At 37.4% G+C, this 20,512-nt stretch overlaps 1 protein-coding gene across 4 annotated transcripts in view; it reads left to right on the top strand.

The window, feature by feature from the left end:
- Positions 1-20,512, top strand: part of NCK1 (NCK adaptor protein 1) — an 81,275-nt gene that overhangs the window by 52,027 nt on the left and 8,736 nt on the right. For 2 of the 4 annotated variants that reach the window (XM_027545419.1, XM_027545425.1), the window contains exon 2: positions 4,478-4,721. In XM_027545419.1, coding sequence (XP_027401220.1) covers positions 4,496-4,721 — 226 coding nt within the window. In that variant the 5' untranslated portion in view covers positions 4,478-4,495. Of the gene's footprint in view, positions 1-4,477; positions 4,722-8,070; positions 8,169-20,512 lie in introns of those variants that run through there. The other 2 variants (XM_027545422.1, XM_027545428.1) reach the window with 2 other exon arrangements.

Raw genomic sequence — 20,512 nt, 5'->3', positions numbered from 1 at the left:
ATGCCAAAGCCTTTGACTGTGTGGATCACAATAAACTGTGGGAAATTCTGAAAGAGATGGGAATACCAGACCACCTGACATGCCTCTTGAGAAACCTGTATGCAGGTCAGGAAGCAACAGTTAGAACTGGACGTGGAACAACATGAAACATGGTTCCAAATTGAGAAAGGAGTACATCAAGGCTGTATATTGTCACTGTGCTTATTTAACTTATATGCAGAGTACATCATGAGAAACGCTGGGCTGGATGAAGCACAAGCTAGAATCAAGATTGCTGGGAGAAGAATCAGTAACCTCAGGTATGAAGATGACACCACCTTTATGGCAGAAAGAGAAGAGGAACTAAAAAGCCTCTTGATGAAAGTGAAGGAGGAGAGTGGAAAAGTTGGCTGAAATCTCAACATTCAGAAAACGAAGATCATGGCATCTGGTCCCATCACTTCCTGGTAAATAGATGGGGAAACAGTAAGCAACTTTATTTTGAGGGGCTCCAAAATCACTGTAGATCGTGACTGTAGCCATGAAATTAAAAGATGCTTCCTCCTTGGAAGAAAAGCTATGACCAACCTAGAAAGCATATTAAAAAGCAGACATTACTTTGTCAACAAAGGTTCATCTAGTCAAAGCTATGGTTTTTCCACTAGTCATGTATGGATGTGAGAGTTGGACTATAAAGAAAGCCAAACGCCGAAGAGTGTTGGAGAGGACTCTTGAGAGTCCCTTGGACTGCAAAGAGATCCAACCAATCCATCCTGAAGGAAACCAGTCCTGAATATTCACTGGAAGGACTGATGCCGAAGCTGAAACTCCAATACTTTTGGCCACCTGAAGAGAAGAACTGACTCATTTGAAAAGACCCCAATGCTGGGAAAGATTGAAGGCAGAAAGAGAGGACGACAGAGGATGAGATGGTTGAATGGCATCACCAACTCAATAGACATGAGTTTGAGTAAACTCCGGGAGTTGGCATTGGACAGGGAGGCCTGGCGTGCTGCAGTCCATGGGGTCGCAAAGAATTGGACACGACTGAGCAACTGAACTGAACTGACCATACTTGAGTCATTATTTTAGAAGACTGGTAGGTTTTGAGTCCTTTGCAATAACCCCCCAAATGTATCTTCCTTGTAGATACAGTTGAATGCTAGGGGTTGTTGAATTCTAAATTAAAATGGATTTTTCTGAATATACTGAAGAACTTAACTTCTTTGTTGAGAAAACAGAATGCTGTTCAATAAGCAGAAGCAGAATTTATTTGCTTGCTAAACCAGGGGTAGCTATTTATGTGTAATAATCTCTCTGAAGAAAGTAGAGAGCTAATCTAGGTTCAGGAGTGACTTATGACTTAAGTTGCAACATTTCTTCTCTTTATTCTAAAAGAGTTTGTGTAAGTTGGAATTATTTGTTCCTTTTTTTGTTGTTGTTCTTTGAATTTTAATAGAATTTGCCTGTGAAACTATTTGACCCTGGTGTTTTCATTTATGGGAAGATTTCTTAATGACTAATTCAATTTTACTACTTTTGTTACTTTAATTTTTCTATAAATTTGTACATTTACTTTTTTCTCATATATATTGAGAAAGATTTTAATATTGCTGTGGCTTCTGAATGTCTAGCATCTATAATTATGACTCCTTTTTTATTTATATTTGGGTGTACTTTTTTCTTTTTTTCATTTTTAAAAAAATTTGTTGAAGTATAGTTGATTTACAAGGTTGTGTTAGTTTCTGCTGTACAGCCAAGTGGTTCAGTTTTATATATGTTCTTTTTCATATTCTTTTCCATTATGGTTTATCACAGGGTATTGAATATAGATCCCTGTGTCATACAGTAGGTCCTTGTTTATCTATTCAATACATAATAGTTTGCTAATCCCAAGCTCCCTCACGCATGTGCCCTGCCCTCGACAGCCTCGACAGTTTTTCCTCTGGGTCTGTCAGTCTATTTTATAGATAATTTCATTTATATCATTTTAAAGTAATTTTATTTTGGCTGTGATGGGTCTTCATTGCAGTGCATGAGGCTCTTTGTTGTAGCACATGGGCTTTCTCTAGCTGCAGTGGGTGGGGCTATTTTCTAGTGGTGTGCGGGTTTCTCGATGCTGTGGTTTCTCTTGTTGCAGCATGGGCACACGGGCTCAGTTGCTCTGCAACCTGTTGGATCTTATTTCCCAGTCCAGGGTTCAAACCCTTGTTCCCTGTGCTGGCAAGTGGACTCCCAACCACTGGATCACCAGGGAAGTCTCAGTGTGTCATATTTAATAAGTGATGTCATATGGTATTTGTCTTTCTCTTTCTGATGTACTTCACTTAGTGTAATAGTCTATAGGTCTAATCATGTTGCTGTACATGACATTATTTCACTCTTTTTATGGCTGAGTAGTATTCCACTGTGTATATATACCACATCTTCTTTATCCATTCCTGTTTCCATGGACATTTAGGCTATTTCCATGTCTTGGCTATTGTAAGTAATGCTGCAGTGAACATTAGGTATGTGTATCTTTTTTATTTATAGTTTTGTCTGGATATATGCTTAGGAGTGGGATTGTAGCCTCATATAACAGCTCTATTATTAGTTTCTTCTGTTTTTTTTTTTTTTTTGAGGAAACCTTATCTTGTTTTTCATGGTGGCTGCACCTATTTTCATTGCCACCAACAGTATAGGATTTTTCTCCACACCTTCTCTGGCATTTGTTATTTGTAGACCTTTCAATAATTGCCATTCTGACCAAGGTGAGATAGTGCTTCCTTACGGTTTTGATTTGCATTTTCTAATAATTAGTGATGTTTAGCAGTGTTGAGCATCTTTTCATGTGCATGTTGGCCATCTGTATGTCTTCTTTGGAGAAATGCATGTAGGTCTGATGCCCATTTTTTGATTTTTTTTTTTTACTGAGTTGTATGAGCTGTTTGTGTATTTTGGAAATTAAGCCCCTGCCAGTCGCATCACTCGCAGGTGTTTTCTGCCAGTCCATAGGTTATCTTTTCATTGTGCTTGTGGTATCCTTTGCTGTATAAAAGCCTGTGAGTTTGATTAGGTCCTATTTGCTTTTATTTCCATTGCCTTGGGAGACTGACCTAAGAAAATATTGGTACGATCTATGTCAGAATATCTTGCTTATATTCTAAGAGTTTTATGGTGTCATATCTTATATTTAAGTCTTTAAGCTATTTGAGTTTATTTTTATGTATGGCATTATGAGAGTGTGTTCTAACTTTATTGATTTACAGGTAGCTGTCCAGCTTTCCCAACACCACTTGCTGATGAGACTGTCTTTCTCCATTGCATAGTCTTCCCTCCTTTGTTGAAGATTAATTGACCATAGATGTGTGGGTTTATTTCTGGGCTCTCTATTCCTTTTTTCATTTTTTAGTCTTGTCAGAACTATGTCCATTTTTTAGTCATGACATCTAACTTTGTTTTGAGCCTTTCTTCTATGTCTTTTTGCTTTCTGTTTCATTAAATTCTGCTTTTATTTTTATTATTTCCTTTTACCTGGTTTTCTTTATGTTCTTTTATAACTGAAGACAGATGATCCGTTCATTAATTTATTTTTAACTTTTCTTATTTTTCTGATGTAACTATGTATAACTACAGATCTCTTTTTTATATTCTCCTTTGCTGCATCACACAAAGTTATTCGTATAGTCTTTAATTTTACTTACAAGTATTTTCAAAATTCTGTTAAGATTTCTTCTCTGGCTCATCAGTGTTTGTTGTTATTGTTTTGCTCAGTCGTGTCTGACTTGGTGATCCCATGGACTATAGCCCACCAGGTTCTTCTGTCCGTGGGATTCTCCAGGCAAGAATACTGGAGTGGGTTGCCATTTCCTTCTCCACATCAGTTTTTAGAAGTTTCTAGACCTATAAGATTTTTTAAAAGCTATCTTTTTGTTAGGATTGTCAAAGAATATGACTTAGGATACCAAGTACACAAAAAATGTGTAGAGATTTTTATGGCATTTGATTGGATTTTGTACATACTCTTGTTTGTGTTCTTCTGTTTGGAAGTTATATTTGTGTATGTTTATTGCATCATACTTAATAGTTATGATGTCAGTTCTTCTTTAACCTTTCTAATTTTTTGTCTTCTTAATTTACTACTGAGATAAATATGTTAAAAGTTAAACCTTTACGACAATGGATTTGTCAGTTTTTTCTTGTTTTGTCAGTCTATTTTGAACCCATATTAATAGGTACACATAAGCTTAGCTGTTTTGTATATTGAATAAAACCTTTTATCAGGATATAGTGACTTTCCTTATCACTAGTGATAGCTTTGCCTTAAAGTCTTTTTGTATGTTATTAATATATCTATACCAGTTCTGTATTGATTAGTATTTGCCTGGTATTTTAATTTTTTTCCCTATTTTTATTTTTTAACCATTCACTACTTTAGGTTCTTCGGTGTGTTTCTCTTGACAAGCATGTGGACAACTTCTCAACCTTACATAAAATATTTTCTGTGTGGTTGCAGCGCAGAAGGTGCTGAAAAATGGCAGAAGAGGTGGTGGTGGTAGCCAAGTTTGATTATGTGGCCCAGCAAGAGCAAGAGCTGAACATCAAGAAGAATGAGAGACTGTGGCTTCTGGATGACTCAAAGTCCTGGTGGCGAGTTCGAAATTCCATGAATAAAACGGGTTTTGTGCCTTCTAACTATGTGGAAAGGAAAAACAGTGCTCGGAAAGCATCTATCGTAAAAAACCTAAAAGATACCTTAGGTAAGTTATTTTTGTTTTAAAACAAGAACAGCGATACTTTCTAATTAATGCTAGAAATTCATTCTTTGTACAGAATTTTGGCATCAGTGGGCAGAACTGACTAGAACATCCCAAGCTGGGATTTCAGCTAGGCGAGATAAGTTTGGCTCATAGCAAGTGTATTCAAGTCAGGTGTGTTCAAAAAGACCAGTGAAGGTCATTTTCTGTAAATCTAGCTAGTGGAACGCACTCTTGATTTTCTGTCAGGGGCTTCTTGAACCGTAGGTACCTATTGGAGTTTAGACAGATTCTCCATATAATTGAGATGGGGATAAATGAATGAGATGCAGAATATCCTCCTTGTCATTAAGGTCACTTATTTTACAGGATACATTGATGGATTTTACATCTAATGGCTTTAGTTCAGTTCAGTTCAGTTGCTCAGTCATGTCCGACTCTTTGTGACCCCATGAATTGCAGCATGCCAGGCCTCCCTGTCCATCACCAGCTCGCGGAGTTTGCTCAAACTCATGTCCATCGAGTCGGTGATGCCATCCAGCCATCTCATCCTCTGTCATCCCCGTCTCCTCCTGCCCCCAATCCCTCCCAGCATCAGAGTCTTTTCCAATGAGTCAACTCTTCGCATGAGGTGGCCAAAGTACTGGAGCTTCAGCTTTAGCATCATTCCTTCCAAAGAACACCCAGGGCTGATCTCCTTCAGAATGGACTGGTTGGATCTCCTTGCAGTCCAAGGGACTCTCAAGAGTCTTCTCCAACACCACAGTTCAAAAGCATCAATTCTTTGGCGCTCAGCCTTCTTCACAGTCCAACTCTCACATCCGTACGTGACCACTGGAAAAAGCATAGCCTTGACTAGACGGACTTTTGTTGGCAAAGTAATGTCTCTGCTTTTGAATATGCTCTCTAGGTTGATCATAACTTTCCTTTCAAGGAGTAAGCGTCTTTTAATTTCATGGCTGCAGTCACCATCTGCAGTGATTTTGGAGCCCAAAAAAATAAAGTCTGACACTGTTTCCAGTGTTTCCCCATCTATTTCCCATGAAGTGATGGGACCAGATGCCATGATCTTAGTTTTCTGAATGTTGAGCTTGAAGCCAACTTTTTCACTCTCCTCTTTCACTTTCATCAAGAGGCTTTTGAAGTCCTCTTCACTTTCTGCCATAAGGGTGGTGTCATCTGCATATCTGAGGTTATTGATATTTCTCCCGGCAATCTTGATTCCAGGTTGTGCATCTTCCAGCCCAGCGTTTCTCATGATGTACTCTGCATATAAGTTAAATAAGCAGGCTGATAATGGCTTACATTTTGATATTTGCTTTTAAAAACAAATTCATCTTGTTCTTATGTTTGATAAAAGAGTTTTAAGTTGTGGATCATTGCCATATATTAGCATCTACAAAGCTTATCTTTCTTATTTTGTTTCTCTTTCTTCCTGTAACTGTAAATTATGTTTTTACTGACCTTCCCTTAGGGCCATAAATAGGGGAATCTACTTCATGTTGGGCTTGGCCAAGCTGTGATAGGAAGGAAATATGCACAGATCAGAACCAGTCTGTCTCTCTCTTTTTAAAGAATTCTCCTTAGCTAACAGGAAGGAACTGGGAGGGACATAATTTCCCTCAGGTATTTAGGCAAGCATGCTGTTACTTAATAGTTCTTGGTGTATATGTAGAAGAAAAAGTATAATTTCTCCTTGAAAAAGATAGTTTGACAATAATGTGACTTTGGAGAATAATGTGACATGATTGAACATGGAGTATTATTGACTGCTTTATATTAATTTTTATTTCTTACTCAGCATTATTGTTATTCTGTTCTAAAGGTAATTTAATAAATGAAGTTATTATCCACACATTTAAATGCTTTAACTAGGCTTACCTTTTTTTTTTTTTTTTTTGAGATTTTTGAGGTCATTGTTATTAGTTAATTATTTAATATTAGTTTTTAAATGGAAGACAGTTGGAAAGAGATTGTCCTTGAATGGTTGAAGAGATCAAAGTTAAAACCAGGAATACTTATGATTTTGTAAATAATTAGATATTTATTTAAAGTATATTGATTAAGGGTGTTTGAGAAAATTAAGGTGACTTCTGTCAAAATATGCTTTATAGTGATGAAGGCACAGAAAGGACTAAGGACACACCTAGATAAACTTTCATGTCCTTTAAAAAAGGATAGTGGTATCCTGAGACTATAGCAGAGGTGACGGTAATTAACAAAAGACAGTGAAAAAACTAATATAGAGCAAGGAGAAAATCCCAGTTTTAGATACAACTTCATATAAATTGCAAAAGCTTTAGTAGATACAGTTTTTGTTATTAATACTCCTGGGAAACCTTCCATACTATTTTCTGATATTATTGAGACAGTTTTAGCTGTCTCAAGACTGTATCTTTTTAACTGTCTTGAGACTGTATTATTGAGACTGTTATCTATTTAAGTTCTAGGCTTAATATCATTGTATTATATTACAGTTATTGCTGTCTATTCCAAAGTACTTGGAAACATTCTGTTTTAAGGTAGTGACCTACAGTTAGCCTGTATAATGATGTAAATCCAGTTTTTGCCTTGGGTGGACAGCCTTCTCCCCTTTCTCCAGGTTTCTGAATCCTGTTTTGGTAACTTAAATGTTCCATATAACTAATGGATTTGTTTCACAATGATTGTGCTGATGGAGATATTGTTCGAAGGTTAAGAAAAAAAAGGAGAAAACAAAGAAAAGAATGAATACATGATGAGAAATAGAAAAATAGTACAGATGAATGTAGTTCCAGGGCGGGAATAGAGATTCAGACATAAAGAACTCTGGGAGAAGAGGTTAGGAAAGGGGAGGGTGGGATGAACTGGGAGATTAGGTTTGACAGAAATACACTTAGACGTGTGAAACAGATAACTAGTGGGAACCTGCAGAGCAGCACAGGGAGCTCAACTTGGTGCTCTGTGATGACCTCAATGGGTGGGTTGGGGGTGTAGGATCAAGGGAGCTCCAAGAGGGAGGGGATATAGATATACATATTGCTGATTCACTTTGTTGTACAACAGAAACTAACGCAACATTGTAAAGTAATTCTACTCCAATTAAAAAAGAATGAATACATGAATATATTTTCAACTACTGAAAAAAATATGCTTTAAATATGTGCTTTAAAACTTTTTCCAAAATAAATCTGAATAGTAAGGTCATATTTGTGGCCATCATGATATCCTTGTTTTATAAGTTCTGTTAGCATTCAGGGAAAGAATGTTTTGGCAAGAGGAAAGCCTTAGGAAAACTTTGTATTGCCTGGGTGTGGGCCAAGTCACATGGATGGGGTGTGGGGAGTTTCAGTGTTGCAGAACCAGGAAGTTCACTGAAAATTATCCTGCTGTATTAACAAACTAACGAAAGAGAACACGGGATTTTTTTTTTCAAGATGAATTGGCTAAAGGTGTTTAAAGATTTTTTCAGTAAGTGAATCTGTTTATTATATCTATAGCTTTCTTGTTTTTGAATTAGAATTTTCAGTTTGTGAATTTAAAGGAAAACTGTAAGGAGAGAACATGGTGGGTTTATATAGGCTGGTGCTTTATGTTTGTGAATCATAAGCTAAGTGATTGGCAGTACATCAGATATTAATAGCTTTGACTTGATAAGTAAAATAATTTCAAAATTTTAATATCAGTATTTAAATAACAAATAGAGAAAGTATAAATGATTTGACTTTGATGTAGTTCTCTGAACTTAGCGTAGACATTTGAAATGAACTAAATAAATTGTAAACATTTTAGGAGGAGAAAAAGGATTTAAGTGAGCAAGTTCCTTCATCCTCAGCATTTGAAGTAACATGATACTGTTACTGCTTTTTACTTAGACTTGAGAGGACTGATGTAGAAGATAATGCTTAATGAAAGCGCCAGTATAGAGGGTATTTTAATTTAATCAGTGTCAGATTGCTAGAAATTGCTGTTTTGGTTAATGTGAGATTTGATAGTTTGAAATGAATTGTGAGAGCAGCTGCATACAAAGAATTTGAAAACATTGACAGAAAATAGTGAACTTGGATTGCTTTGAGTCGAGGTTTTAAAGTGATTCTGATACTAACAAAGAACCTAAATTGTGGATCTGCTGATAGCCTTTGTATACTCCTGTGATAGTGAATTTGATTTGGTCTCTTTGAACAGTTGCTCAGTGGTTCTAGAAAAATGAACAGAGAAATTGTTGTAGAACTCTCTTATGTGTAAGGAGTCTAAGGAAACAGAGTAACCTGTCAGAGATTTTGGGGCAAAGAGCAAAATGGAAAGGGATCAGGCACTTCATTGTCAAAAAAGCTATAATTATAATATTAAGACTCATTCATTTTTTTTCGGTAACTTTGGTGGCCAGATGAATCCTTCTGGAATATGTCTCTCTTGGTTACTTTTTGGGGAGTTGTTAAAATTTTAGATCCATTTTTGGGGGTTAGTTTTCCTTTTAAAGAGTTTATTCATTCATTCATTTATCAACATTTTTATTGAGAACCTACCTACTGTAGGCCAGATAAAAACTAATTGTCACAGAACTTAGATTCTGATGGGGAGGTAGGTGACGGTTATTTATTGTTAATATTTCTTAAGTTTGATTTTAAGTGATACTGACCATAAACCAACTAGAAGTGATGTAAAAAGGATATACTGTATCACTGATACAGTGGTTTAATATATACCATCAATATAATATAAAATTATCATTCTATTGAATCTTAGAAAGTTGATAGTTATTCTTAAATACGTTTGTAGACTTAGAGTCAGGATTTGAGATTGATAGCCAAAGTATTTGTTCCTCACTGCTTACAGTAAGCCGAAATTTTACTAATTTAGTTTTATAGCTTGTTAGAATAGAAATAGGCTATTCACCTACTGTTTTCCCTGAACGAACTTGAAACATAGAGGAAACAATATTTGTGCTCCTTGTGTGGTAGGCAACTTAGAACCCTTGAGAACAGAAAGGGCATTGTTTCAGATAAAGCAGAGAATAATAAAAAGCAGTAATTTATCTTATTTCATATAAATCAGGTAAACTGATAAAAATACAAAAAAATATTAAATAAAAACCTCTGTTGGAAAGAACATCATTTATAATATTTAGAATTCCTTCATTCTCCTCCCAGATATATCAGTTATTAGCCATGTGGCCAAGGGTGTATAACTTTCCTGATTTCCTGTTTCTTATTTGTAAAGGAGAGAGTTGGGCAAGACCAGATGATCTTGGAAATTCCCTACTGACTCTGAAAGTCTTATAGTCCTGGTACACAGCTGATCAGCCTTACGTGTATCATAGAAATCAGGGGGAAATCCATAAGGGAGAAGCTGGTTTTCAAGAAATAGGAACATAACAGAATTATAGTTCCCTAAAGAATTAGCAAGGATCAGTATTATTCTTTTATTTTTGCTGTGCCGGGTCTTCATTGTGGCACACAGGCTTCTCTTGTTGCAGAGCACGTGGGGCTCAGTAGTTGAGGCATGTGGGCTTAACTGCACACAGCATATTGGATTTTCATTCACTGACCAGGGATTGGACCCACCTCTCCTGCATTAGAAGGGGGATTCTTAACCACTGGACCACCACGGAAGTGCCCCCCGTCAGACTCATTCTGTCGAGCATTTATTTACTGTGTGATTTAGATGGAGGGGAAATGACATCCTTAAAGTAAAGACCTAATGATGAAAGTGTAACTAGCACATTGAGTTCAGAAATACATTTGAAAGCTACAAACTGAGAAATAGATAAATAGAGACAGACATTAATGTAAAAGGCTACATTAACTTTTTAAAAGGGATTGAAAAATTGCTGAGAATCTGTCCTGGCAGTGGTTTACATGAGTAAAAGACTTAGCAGGAGCTGCTGTGATAATGTATGTGCTAAAAAAACTCTCAACATGTTATATGATGGTATTGATTCAAATTTATGAGGTGCTCAGGTGAAGGGCTGCAGTGTGTGCTGGCCAAATAAAACATGACACAGTCTATTCATTTTGGGGAGCTATACTTTAACAGGGGTTTTGAGAAACCCAGGTGCTTCCAAATACTGGCATAAGGTTTATCAAAGGATTTGGAAACCAGGTTACATAATGAATAATTAATCGGTACAAAGATTTGCCTTAACTATCCTATAGGAGAGGACAACCATTTTATAAAGATGGAATATTCACAGTGCTTCACTAGATTCTTAAAAACTTTTGAGGAGTTAATAGTACATTGTTTTGGTCAAGAAATGGTGCTATAGGAGGAAAGAAGACTAGTGGATTGGAGTGGAAGGGGAAGAGTGTGAGTGAGGGGAAGACTGAAAGCTATACTAATGCTTTTGGTTTTTTTAAACAAAGCTAATGATAAAAATGACTACCTCAGAGTTATGCACATCCTGAGTTCATGAACCTGAGTATTTCCCTCCCAACCCTGGCCATGTCCAGCTATTTCATGCTATAGTAAAAAAATAAAATAATAAAAATAGTAAAGAAAAATAAATAAAATAATAAAAATAGTGGAAAAAAAAGTATAGTAAAAAAAATGCTTATATTTGAAAAAATAAATTCCGGAAGCACTAGGAGGTAGGAAAATATTGATAATAGTCACCATTGATTGAGTGCCCGCTGTATGCTGTGTATGCACTGTGCTGAGTGCTTTCCATATAAACTTTTAAAAATTCGTTACAAAATTTTTCTGAGATAGGTAGTTACTACGCACCACATTTCACAAACAAGGAAACTAGAGTTTAAAGAAGATTAAATAACTTGACCAAGCTCTGATTAATCTGTAAGTAGCACCATTGAAATTTAAACTTAGGGTCTCTTGTTAAAGAGTTTTCCTAGTGCACACATTACATTTATGACTATAGTGTTAGAGTCAGATAAGTAATGGATTGGCAGGATTTGCTGCAAAAGGGTCTGATTAAAATTAGGATTGTGGTGAACCAGCTGAAGTTGAGAAAAATTTAGAAAAGATTATACATTAATCTGAAGGAGCCTGCTTGTTGTTGTGATGTGATGTGAAAGTCACTCAGTCGTGTCTGACTGTTGCGACCCCATGGACTATACAGCCCATGGAATTCTCCAGGCCAAAATACTGGAGTGGGTAGCCTTTCCCTTCTCCAGGGGATCTTCCCAACCCAGGTCTCCTGCATTGCAAGCAGATTATTTACCAGCTGAGCCACAAGGAAGCCCAAGAATACTGGAGTGGGTAGCCTATCCCTTCTCTAGCAGATCTTCTCTGCATTGCAGGCGGATTGTTTACCAACTGAGCTATCCAGGAAGCCCTGTGTTGTTGGAATGATCTAATTGTTGATTATAACATACTTGAGAAATTGAGATACTAATACTTTACATTTGTATAATTTTGAAAAGTGCATTTGCATCTACTCTCTTATTGATAAAACATGAGATTAGAAGGAATGTTTTTAAGCAGTGGAAACAAGCCCTTCCTAAAGATTTGTAAGCAGGGGAAAAAGCAAACTATCAATTTTGCATGCATTTGTATCATCCACATGATAAACAGGACTTTGTGTTGCACAGAAAACAGATATTCTAAGTTTATATTTTCTGTGAACTGTTTCTGGCCTCTAAGATTAAAATAAGTTGTTTTGATTGTTTCCCACTTGGGATTTAATTGTTGGGTCTGTCTAGAAATCCTTCATTCTTTTTTTGGACAAGGTATAATTAGTCTTAGACCATTTATCTTTTTCAGAATCAAAAAAATATTTTAGAACTAGTCTTCATTTTCAGATTTAAATTTTGCATTTGCTTATATCAATATTCAATTTAATCAATTTAATAAACCCATTGATCATCTTCCATCTGTACAGTTATAAGTAGTATATAGGAAATGCAAAAGATCAGTGAGATAGTAAAATGATCCTCTCCGAAAGCTTATATTCTTGTAGATAGGGTTAAAAGATAAATACAGGAAATACTAGCATACAAGTACCTCAGAAATACAGAATACTAAATAAAAATATTTTTTAAAAAAGGAGAGCTTATATATCATGGGAGTTGAGGATGGAGAATGAAGGATGTTGAAAAACACAAAGCAAGAAGATAATAAAGTTGTTATTTGAAATGACGCTTCTTGAATGGGTAGATTCTTTAAAAGACAGAATTTTTAATAAGGTTTTGGGAAAAGTCATGAATTAGATATTTCCACATTTTTATTAAACTTTAGAGTAGTTTCAACGCAGGGCGTTACAGAAAGATGCTTTTATTTAACATTTACTCCTGTGTACTGTGCTATTACATTATTGTATTCAGTTCTCATAACACTCATGATAAGTGCTGTTCACAAGCTCCAAAAAGTGAAATAGCTTCCTCAAGATGGCATGGTTAATAAGACACATACCTGGGATGTGAACCCAAAGGCCTATAATGTTTCAAGGCCTCTACTGTTTTCTATAGTCTATAACATAAGCCTGGAAATGAAGGTTTGAAGACAGTCTGTAGAGGACTGTAGACTCTAGGCACAGTTGTTGTTGTTTAGTCACTAAGTCGTGTCCGACTCTTGTGATCCCATGGACTGTAGCCTGTCAGGCTCTTCTGTCCATGGGATTCTCCAGGCAAGAATACTGGAATGGGTTGCCATTTCCTTCTCCAGGGGATCTTCCCGACACAGAAATTGAACCCGGGTTCTCCTGCATTACAAGCAGATGATTTAACAACTGAGCTATGAGGGAAGCTCTAGGCACAGTATTTCTTGTAATTTATTAGGCAGAAGAGCCACTATTGGCTTTTGCGCAATCAGTTCAGTTTAGTCGCTCAGTTGTGTCTAACCCTTTGAGACCTCATGGACTGCAGCACGCCAGGCTTCCCTGTCCATCACCTACTCCTGGAGCTTGTTTAAACTCATGTCCATCAATTCGGCGATGCTATCCAGCCTCCATCCATCTCATCCTCATTCCCTCCTCCTCCTGCCTTCAGTCTTTCCCAGCATCAGGATCTTTTCCAATGAGTCAGTTTTTCACATCAGGTGGCCAAAGTATTGGAGCTTCAGCTTCAGCATCAGTCTTTCCAATGAATATTCAGGACTGATTTCCTTTAGGATTGACTGGTTTGATCTCCTTGCAGTCCAGAGGACTCTCAAGAGTCTTCTCTAGCACCACAGTTTGAAGGCATCAGTTCTTCAGTGCTTAGCTTCTTTATAGTCCAACTCTCACATCCATACATTACTACTGGAAAAACCATAGCTTTGAGAAGATGGACCTTTTGTTGGTAAAGTAATGTCTCTGCTTTTTAATATGTTGTCTAGGTTGGTCATAGCTTTTCTTCCGGGGAGCAGGCATCTTTTAATTTCATGGCTGCAGTCACTGTTCATAGTGATTTTGGAGCCAAGAAAATAAAGTCTGTCACTGTTTCCATTGTTTCCCCATCTATTTGCCATGAAGTGATGGGACTGGATGCCATGATCTTTGTTTTTTGAATGTTGCGTTTTAAGCCAGCTTTTTCACTCTTACGTTTCACTTTCAAGAGGCTCTTTAGTTCCTCTTCGCTTTTTGCCATAAGGGTGTTATCATCTGCATATCTGAGGTTATTGATATTTCTCCCTGCAATCTTGATTCCAGCTTGTGCTACAATAGGTCATGTAATTGTAGCTGTAATATAAAGTTAGACTGGATGATATGGGTGATGGGTTTAAGTCAGATAGACTGGATTAGTAAAAGAAAAAGGAAAAGAAAACTAGAGGGTAGTGACGGCTCAAGCACAACATGGGCCTGAACTAGAACATGAATAGTAGAAATGGAAAGTTTTGGCAGAAAGGACACATGATGACTTTAAGAAATTGACGTGGGAATCTTTTAAGAAAGTAATTTTTATAATGTATAGTTCATGAAGGTAATTAACCATTTTTAAGTGTATAATTCAGCGTTATTAGTTCATTAACAGTGTTGTGCAACCATCGCATCTGTCTAATTCCAGACTATTTTCATCACTCCAAAAGGAAACCCTATTCCCATTCAACAGTTGCTCCCATTACTCCTTCTCTTCAGCCCCTGGCGACCAATAATCGTCTTTCTGTCTATACAGAGTTACCTACTCTGGCTATGTTGTTTAATATGTAATCGTTATATGACATAACCAGAGTAGATAATATAGAATCATACAATATTAACCTTTTGTGTCGAGTTTCTTTCACTCAGCACACTGTTTTTGAGTAATTTTTATGATGTAAAGTTAATAAAATTAATTAACCATTTTAAAGTGTATACTGTTGTAGCATGTATCACTGCTTCTTCCCTTTTATGGCTGAATATTGCCTTTAGGATGGACTGGACTGGTTGGATCTCCTTGCAGTCCAAGGGACTCTCAAGAGTCTTCTCCAACACCACAGTTCAAAAGCATCCATTCTTAGGCACTCAGCTTTCTTCACAGTCCAACTCTCACATCCATACATGACCACTGGAAAAACCATAGCCTTGACTAGATGGACCTTTTGTTGGCAAAGTAATGTCTCTGCTTTTGAATATGCTATCTAGGTTGGTCATAACTTTCCTTCCAAGGAGTAAGCATCTTTTAATTTCATGGCTGAAATCACCATCTGCAGTGATTTTGGAGCCCAAAAAAGTAAAGTCTGACACTGTTTCCACTGTTTCCCCATCTATTTGCCATGAAGTGATGGGACCAGATGCCATGATCTTAGTTTTCTGAATGTTGAGCCATAAGCCAACTTTTTCAGTCTCCTCTTTCACTTTCATCAAGACCATCCTAAAGGAGATCAGTCCTGGGTGTTCATTGGAAGGTCTGATGCTGAAACTCCAATACTTTGGCCATCTCATGTGAAGAGTTGACTCATTGGAAAAGACCCTGATGCTGGGAGGGATTGAGGGCAGGAGGAGAAGGGGATGACAGAGGATGAGATGGCTGGATGGCATCACCGACTCGACATGAGTTTGGGTGAACTTTGGGAGTTGGTGATGGACAGGGAGGCTTGGCGTGCTGCGATTCACGGGGTCGCAAAGAGTCGGACACGACTAACTGACTGAACTGAACTGAATATTGCCTTATATGGGTATATACCACGTTTTTGTTTATCCATCCATCTGTTGATGTACATTTGGGTGATTTCTTCATTTTGATTATTGTGACTAGGAAGCTGTGAACATTTGTACACAAGTATTTGTTTTAATTCCTGTTTTTGGTTCTTTTGAGTATATACCTAGGAGTGGAATTATGGTAGTTCTGTATTTAACATTTGAGGAACCATCACCTGTTTCCCTTGGCATTTGTACCATTCTGCATTTTGACCAGTAGTGTAAAAGGGGTTCCAGTTTCTACATATCCTCATCAACACTTATTTTCCTTTTTTTTTTTTGGTTTGGTTTAATTTGGTTTTATTATTCCAATCCCAAAGAAAGGCAATGCCAAAGAATGCTCAAACTACCGCACAATTGCACTCATCTCACACGCTAATAAAGTAACGCTCAAAATTCTCCAAGCCAGGCTTCAGCAATTCGTGAACCATGAACTTCTAGATGTTCAAGCTGGTTTTAGAAAAGGCAGAGGAACCAGAGATCAAATTGCCGACATTCACTGGATCATCAAAAAAGCAAGAGGAGTTCCAGGAAAACATATTGACTATGCCAAAGCCTTTGACTGTGTGGATCACAATAAACTGTGGAAAATTCTTCAAGAGATGGGAATACCAGACCTCCTGACCTGCCTCTTGAGAAACCTGTATGCCAGTCAGGAAGCAACAGTTAGAACTGGACATGGAACAACAGACTGGTTCCAAATAGGAAAAGGAGTATGTCAAGGCTGTATATTGTCACCCTGCTTATTTAACTTGTATGCAGACCGCATCATGAGAAATGCTGGGCTGGAAGAAGCACAAGCTGGAATCAAGATTGCCAGGAGAAATATCAATAACCTCAGGTATGCAGATGATACCACCCTTATGGCAGAAACTGAAGAGGAACTAAAAAGCCTCTTGATGAAAGGGAAAGTGGAGAGTGAAAAAGTTGGCTTAAAGCTCAACATTCAGAAAACAAAGATCATGGCATCTGGTCCCATCACTTCATGGCAAATAGATGGGGAAACAGTGGAAACAGTGTCAGACTTTATTTTTCTGGGCTCCAAAATCACTGCAGATGGTGACTGCAGCCATGAAATTAAAAGATGCTTACTTCTTGGAAGGAAAGTTATGACCAACCTAGATAGCATATTCAAAAGCAGAGACATTACTTTGCCAACAAAGGTCCGTCAAGTCAAGGCTATGGTTTTTCCTGTGGTCATGTATGGATGTGAGAGTTGGACTGTGAAGAAGGCTGAGAATTGATGCTTTTGAACTGTGGTGTTGGAGAAGACTCTTGAGAGTCCCTTGGACTGCAAGGAGATCCAACCAGTCCATTCTGAAGGAGATCAGCCCTGGGATTTCTTTGGAAGGAATGATGCTAAAGCTGAAACTCCAGTACTTTGGCCACCTCATGCGAAGAGTTGACTCATTGGAAAAGACTCTGATGCTGGGAGGGATTGGGGGCAGGAGGAGAAGGGGACGGCAGTGCATGAGATGGCTGGATGGCGTCACTGACTCTATGGACGTGAGTCGGAGTGAACTCCGGGAGTTGTGATGGACAGGGAGGCCTGGCGTGCTGCGATTCATGAGGTTGCAAAGAGTCGGACAGGACTGAGGGACTGAACTGAACTGATAGCCATCCTAGTAAGATGTAAAATGGTATTTCATTGTTATTTTGATTGGCATTTCTGTAATGACTAATGATATTGAGCTTCTCTTCAAGTGCTTTTGAGGTATTTGTATACCTTCTTTGGAGAATTACTTATTCAAGTCCGTTGTCCATTTTTGAGATAAGTATTTCTTTTTGTTGTTGGGTTCTGCAAGTGCATTATATGTTCTGGATATAGATTCTTATCAGAATTATATTTGCAAGTATTCTTTTCTAATTCTGTAGGTTGTCTTTTCATTTTCTTGATAGTGTCCTTTGCACAAATGGTTTTTTTTTTTTTTAATGAAGTATAGTTTATTATTATTATTTGGTGTCAAATCTGAGAATCTGTTGCTAAATCCAAGGTCAGAAAGACTTTTCCCTAAATTTTCTTCTGACAGTTTTTAAGTTTTAACTCTTTTATTTGCATCATATTTATTTTGAGTTGATTCTTATATGTGGTATGAAGTAGGAATCCAATTTCATTCTTTTGCATGTGGATATCCAGTTGTCTCAGCATCATTTGTTAAAGAGACTATTCTTTCCTGTATTAAAATGGTCTTGGCACCCTTCTCGTGGTCAGAGTTAAAAATCAATTGACCAAAGATGTATGGTTTTATTTCACTACTCGGTTCTATTCCATTGGTCTATTTTTCGTTACTTTTGTGCCAGTACTACACTTTTTTGATTACTGTGCCTTTGTAGTAAATTTTGAAATTGGGAAATGTGAGTCTTCCAACTTTGTTTTCCATTTTTAAGATTTTCTTTTGGCTATTTGGGGTCTTTTACAATTTCATATGAATTTTAGGGTCAGCTTTTTCCATTTCTGAAAAAAAAGGGGGATACTTTGATAAGGATTTCACTGAATCTGTGCATCACTTTGGGTAGTATCGTCATCCCTTGGTATCTGCTAGGTTTTGGTTCCAGTATCCCCTGCAAATACCAAAACTTAAGGATAATCCTTGTACAAACAGCATAGTATTTGCATATACTCTTCACATACTCTCCCATATATGTTAAATCATCTCTAGGTTACTTGCAATACCTAATACAACGTAAATTCTATGTAAGTAGTTGCTGATAATGGCACATGCAGGTTTTCCTTTTTGGAACTTTCTAAAAGTTTTTTTCTCAATTTTTTTTTTAAGATTTTTATGTTTTTTACCTCAGGCTGCTGCATCAATTAAATAATTTCAGCAGAAAACACCCTAATCCTGAAAATGCTCCAAGTCAGGTGAAAGCAAGGCAAGCCACTGTGCCAGTCCTTCAGGTAGCTGCCTGAGAGGTTGAAACCCATAATTACAATTCTTTGTGAGAAAGATTTGTATTACTCTCTCTGACAGGAGATACTTAGGCAGACAACTTTGGAGAAGGCAACGGCAACCCACTCCAGTACTCTTGCCTGGAAAATCCCATGGACAGAGGAGCCTGGTAGGTTGCAGTCCATCGGGTCGCCAAGAGTCAGACATGACTGGAGTGACTTCACTCTCACGCACTGGAGAAGGAAATGGCAACCCACTCCAGTGTTCTTGCCTGGAGAATCCCAGGGACGGGGGAGCCTGGTGGGCTGCCGTCTATGGGGTCGCGCAGAGTCGGACATGACTGAAGCGACTTAGCAGCAGCAGCAGCTTCTTTCTTCATTAAGCCTTGCCCTAGTTATTTTAAGCTCCTTACTGGATTTTAGAGTTCCACAAAAGTTGATTTTGACAGTATTCATGAGCTCATTAATTACTCTTTTGGAAGGATGAGTTCCTACAGTGCCAGAAATCCCTGATGTACAAATTTTTCATAATCATGATATATCATTAGCCAGAAGGAAGGAAATTGGGGGGGGTGGTTTAGTTGATTTGTGGATATTAGAGATTATTTTCATTTGGACATGGTGGTTGTATTTGAGTTGCTCATGGTGCCTTCTGTAGATGACCAGTGGCAGTTGGAATTGTAATGTGTAAATTCAAGCTTGGAGCTGCAAAGAGACCTTGGAATCTTCTCTGTGGAAGTTACAGAAAATGAAAGTGATTTCCTTGAAGTAGAGGCTAAGTCCAAGCATGGCATCTTGGGAAATACTTTGAACTAAGGAATCATTGACTTACTCTTTCAGCAGACATTCCATTTGCTCCTGCTACTAGTATAGTTACTGCTAAGTGCTGGAGAGACAAGGTAGTAAAATCCAGTTTACTGCCCCAGGAAACTCACTGTTTTATTAAGTTTTTTTTTATTAATAAAACACAGTTTTATTAAGATGGACAAGTAAGCAAGTAAAAATGCAGTTTTTATAACAAGGTTTACAGGAGCCCAGACAGAGGAACACAAGAATAGTTAAACAGGTCAGTGGGGAAAACAACAAACTCTTGGGGAAATTAAAGAAGGAGAAATTGTTGTAGAGAGTAATCTGTGATCTTGGTTCTGTATAGAGAGCTTGAAAAGACTTGAGGACTCTAAAATGGTCTGATTTGCTGTGAAAAGATGACAGCTGTAAGTAATTGAGTAGTTTTGGTGGAGATGAAGGACCAGATTATAAGGAGTTAGGAGTGAGTGAGTGGCGAAAGAGTTGAAGGAAAAAGGGAAGACAACCTTTTAAGAATGATGTAGTTAAAAAACAATAGCAGAGTTGTGTAACTCTGTTCCGGAATAGAAGTGATCTAAGTGTTTTTCTAGACTTTGGGAGTGAGTGGGAGGAAAACACATCTGGATGGCCAAGAGTCCCAAAAAGAGGCAGGAAAGATGGTATTAAGAGTCCAGAAGGATTAGAGGTTGGGAACTTGGCAGAAGAAAAAGAGTAAGGGTAATGAGAAAGAATTTTGAGATAGAAAGTATTTGAGAAATTTTACCTAAGGATGCCTTAGTTTTTTCAGTAAAAGGAGAACACAAACTCATATGCTAAAGTTGCTGTAGCATACATTTATGATGATAGTACCATTTGGTTATTTTTTTCATTCTTTTAACAAATATATATTAGGCATCTCCTGTTTACTAAGGCATTGTGTGAGATCCTTGGGATTATATCTGTGAACAAAGTCAGCAAAAATCTCTGCTGTTTTGGAGTTTATTTGTATGTGAATTGGGTGAAGACAGATAAGCAAGTAAATTGTATATTATTATAAAATAAGCATGAAGTAAATAGAGCAACTTGAGT

The sequence above is a fragment of the Bos indicus x Bos taurus genome, chromosome 1, assembly GCF_003369695.1.
Source record: "Bos indicus x Bos taurus breed Angus x Brahman F1 hybrid chromosome 1, Bos_hybrid_MaternalHap_v2.0, whole genome shotgun sequence".
Taxonomy (NCBI): domain Eukaryota; kingdom Metazoa; phylum Chordata; class Mammalia; order Artiodactyla; family Bovidae; genus Bos; species Bos indicus x Bos taurus.
This window is presented reverse-complemented; position numbering and strand designations above follow the sequence as displayed.